Raw genomic sequence first — 3,930 nt, forward strand, 5'->3', positions numbered from 1 at the left:
AGTTTTTTGGGTTTAATCATATGTTGTCCGAATTTACTGGTCAGACTAATTTAGATTTGCAATGCGTGAAGGATTCGGTGAAAGGAAAACGCTTCCTATCAGGAAATTTTACATTCTGATGGCTTAAAAGAGCTTTGATTTGCACCCAAGAGTGTAGCCTAGTGGTATGAAGTGGGTGAAAACCCACAAAGTCTCGGGTTCAATTTCTAGCGGAGACAAACCACTTGGGGCAGAGCTAGAGTGCCTGGAGCGCGTTCGATTGAACCCAGTAGCTTTGTTTTGAACTCTGTATTTGTCTTTAAAAAATTCATTGAATATGTATGAATTATTAATTTAGAACTCAATAACTTAAAACGATTAGAACCTCGAATCCATAAGCTTGAAATCCTGGATCCGCCTCCGCAATACACACTAGGCTATTTCTTTCCATCTGACCAAACCTTGGTGGACAAAGTTGCTTGATACCGGCTGCTGATAGGAGAAAACATGCATCCTCCCATGAAATTAATCGTGGTGCACACAAACTAGCTTGAACACCAACAAAATAAAAGAGCTTTGATTTATTGGAGGACTTAAAACAGTGTCTGCCACTAGTTGCAGTTATCACCACCAAAATAATATGAAAAAGAAATCTGTCTTTGAGCAAAAGGAACAAAAGGAGTTTAGCAAAAAGTGGTATGGAAGAAACTTTATTAGAAGAGAATGATGGAAAAAATCTGTAAAGACCAATACAAAAAATATATATCATTAAACTTTTGACAAACTTAAAAAGTTAAAACATTTACACAACATCCCTTTTAACAAAAATCAATATATTTGTGCTCATTCAAAAAGAAACAATAAAATAGAAACAAACAACAGCTCATTTGATTTTGAACTGTCAACAAGATCAAGAATTTACCAACAAGAAGATACAAACATCTTCTTTTGCTTCAATTAGATCTGCAGGTGAACATTAACAAAGGAACACATTTTTGGGGGGTCATTATTTTTGAGTAAGGTACTAAATAAAGTACAACTACAGGAAAATAAAAAATAAAAAAGGTTATACTATTAACTAATCATTAATTTATCTTCTTCTACCTCAGAGAATTTAGGGATTTTCTTGTTTCCACAATGATAAAAGAATCAAGAAAAAGGATTAAAAAAAGGACTTTAACTTTTTAATCCTTTTTTTCCCTTTTAAACATGAGGCTTGCTTCTCTTGTGATTAGCTTTTCCATCTGATCTCAAAACACCACTTGAATCTCCTTCAGATGAAGCATCAACTGATTTGGTGAAATTACAAGAAAGATCAGCATAAAGATCAACAACTCTTCTGATATTATTGTTAAGCTCTCTGATTAAACCAACATTTCTGCTCAAATTATCAGGAATCTTGGACTCATGATTCTGATTAATCTCATTGATTAGTAACCTATTTTGATCCAATATGTTCTGCACTTGTACAAAACTCTTCTGGAATGTCTGAAAAACTTTTCCATCTACTTGAGTACCATTACCTAAGCCTGAAAATGTATCTCCCTCCATAATTCCTTTTGTTTTTTTAGGTCCTTAGTTGGTGAAGAAGAATCCTCTTTTCAATTCAATACAGGTTCTGCAAAAGTAGATCCCAAAGAAAAGGACCACAAAAAACGGAAGACAATAATGAGGAAAAGAAAAAAAGGGAGTATATTTAAAGCTAGTTTAAGAAGAAAAAAAAAACCATAATGATAACTTCTCATCTGTACAGCTATAGTATTAAGTAAAGACTAAGGGGTCGTTTGGTATGATAGATCATACGCGGAGCCAAGATTTCAAGTTTGCAGGTTCAGTATTCAAATCCTATTAAGTTATTGGATTCTACATTAATAAATTATAGAAATTCAATGAGTTTTTTCACACAAATACAATGTTTGCACCAAAATTATTGAGTTCACCCGAACCCACGAGGGACATTCCGGCTCTACCCCTGTGATGGATAAGGAAATATAATCTTGAGATAGAAAATTTAGTACTGCCTTATATCTTATTTGGTTACTAATCCCGGAATTAAAATAGTACCGGGATAACTTATACTTATCAGGTGATGGAATAGTAATCCCAAGACAAGTTATTCCATGATAAAGCAGTTAAAATGACAATATCATTATTAATACAACATACCAAACAGTCAATAAAAAATAATATCAGTATAACTAATCCTTGCATAACTAATCTCAACATAACTAATCCTAGCATAACTTGTCTACAAACCAAACGACCCCTAAGACCCCTAAGAGACAAAACATGGTAAGTGTTCATTTATATGATTTGTTTAAGAACAAGTTGTACAAAACAGACAACATTCTGAAATTGAAATCATGATTTCTCAGTTTTTCACCCCATGGGTTCTACTTTTTAACAAGGATAGATAGATTTAAGAAAAATGGAGTATGCAATTATTAATATCATTATTATTATTATGTATTATTTTAGGTATGATGAGATGAAAAAAAGCAGATCCTATTTTCCAAAAAAGGGAACCTTTTTAGTGGGTACTGTGTGTATTCTCCCTCAGCTAAAGGACCTAACTAAGCTCAGAGTATTTGAAAGAAGAATCTCCAGACCCAGAAATGACCAGTCTATTTATTTTTGCAGTGCAGATTTGGCCATAACTCTCATATGGGTATTCTTTTCAAGAAAATGCACAGAGACTCACTATAACCACCCACCCACTCACCCTCATACCCCCATCCCCTATATAAGGGGTGGAAAAAAAAACATTAGCATTTTGAAAAACACAATAAATCACAGACCATAAAGAAGAAACAAAACAGAATTCAAATTTGGAATTTTTGCAGAGAAGTCTTACAAAGTTGCAGAAGCTTAAATTCCCAAAATTTGAATTAAAAAAACAACAAATATTTGGGGAAGGACTGTACTTAAAAGAAGTCTCAAACTTCATTGAAAATTCTCCCTCAACACAAAAAGTTATAAAAGGATACAAATACAGAAAAATAATAATTGATACAGATTTAACAAACCTCCAAAACTTAAGAAATCCTTTTCATGTGAGCTCTCATCTCCCACTCAAAACAAAGAGAAAAGAGAAGAATAAAGAGTAGGTGTATAATTAAACATTTTTAAATATAAAGCTGAATTGGGAACGTACCTTGAAAATCTGAGAACATTATAGTTAGGGAAGAGAGGCAGTAGACATAGATTGGAAAAGCCGAAATGATCGGCGATTGAATCGAATCTCCCAAAAGAGAGAAAGAGAGAGAGAGAGAGAGAGAGAATATGTAGATTTGACAGTCACGCTACAACGCACCCTCGTTTATATCTTCTTCCTTTCTTTTCTCTGTCTGAATTTAATTTAATACTACTTCCCTACTTATATTGATAGGAGTAGTATTTTATTTTATTTTATTTTTAATTTTAGTGTTAGGACCCCACACTAAATGTAGCTAGCATTTGGATATAGAATTGATTGAAATTTAAAAAGAATTGAAGTAAGTTGGGTTGATAAATTATTTTTGAAAACTAAAGTTGTGTTTGGACGTGTATTTTATTTGAAGTTGTGTTTCGAAACTTGAAAATTTTGAATTTTTTCCCAAAATGTGATCATATTTCAAGCAACAATATTTTCAAAAAAATAATAAAAAATAAAGTCAAAATTTATGGTCAAATGAGATCTTAGATTCGTGCCTGAAAGTTCTATATTTAGGTAAAGTACTTCCTAACAAAGTAATTATATATACATGATTCGAACTCGAAATATCTTATTAAGGACGAATGAGTACTTGCCGCTTTATTACTACGACCCTTGGTGATAAATTGAATGTCCACCTTTTTTGTGTTTTGGATTTCCACCTATTTACATTAATCAAACTCGAGAATTTGTTATCTTATGTAATTTATATTATGCAATGAATTATAAAAATTATTTATGCATTGATTAACAATTAA

The 3,930-nt window shown here is 32.2% G+C and overlaps 1 protein-coding gene across 2 annotated transcripts; it reads right to left on the reverse strand.

The window, feature by feature from the left end:
* Positions 1-896: 896 nt before the first annotated feature.
* LOC104232820 (protein ELF4-LIKE 4-like) lies at positions 897-3,322 on the reverse strand. 2 transcript variants are annotated; one of them, XM_009786102.2, is made up of 2 exons: positions 3,134-3,322; positions 897-1,597 (listed from the first exon to the last, which is right to left on the reverse strand). In XM_009786102.2, the coding sequence occupies exon 2, from the start codon at positions 1,528-1,530 to the stop codon at positions 1,183-1,185; it is 348 nt and encodes a 115-aa protein (XP_009784404.1). In that variant the 5' UTR covers positions 1,531-1,597; positions 3,134-3,322; the 3' UTR covers positions 897-1,182. The 2 variants fall into 2 exon arrangements, with proteins under 2 accessions (XP_009784404.1, XP_070008789.1); XM_070152688.1 differs by lacking the exon at positions 3,134-3,322 and adding an exon at positions 3,006-3,127.
* Positions 3,323-3,930: the final 608 nt, after the last annotated feature.

Source organism: Nicotiana sylvestris, chromosome 7 (genome assembly GCF_000393655.2).
Source record: "Nicotiana sylvestris chromosome 7, ASM39365v2, whole genome shotgun sequence".
Classification (NCBI taxonomy): Eukaryota; Viridiplantae; Streptophyta; class Magnoliopsida; order Solanales; family Solanaceae; genus Nicotiana; species Nicotiana sylvestris.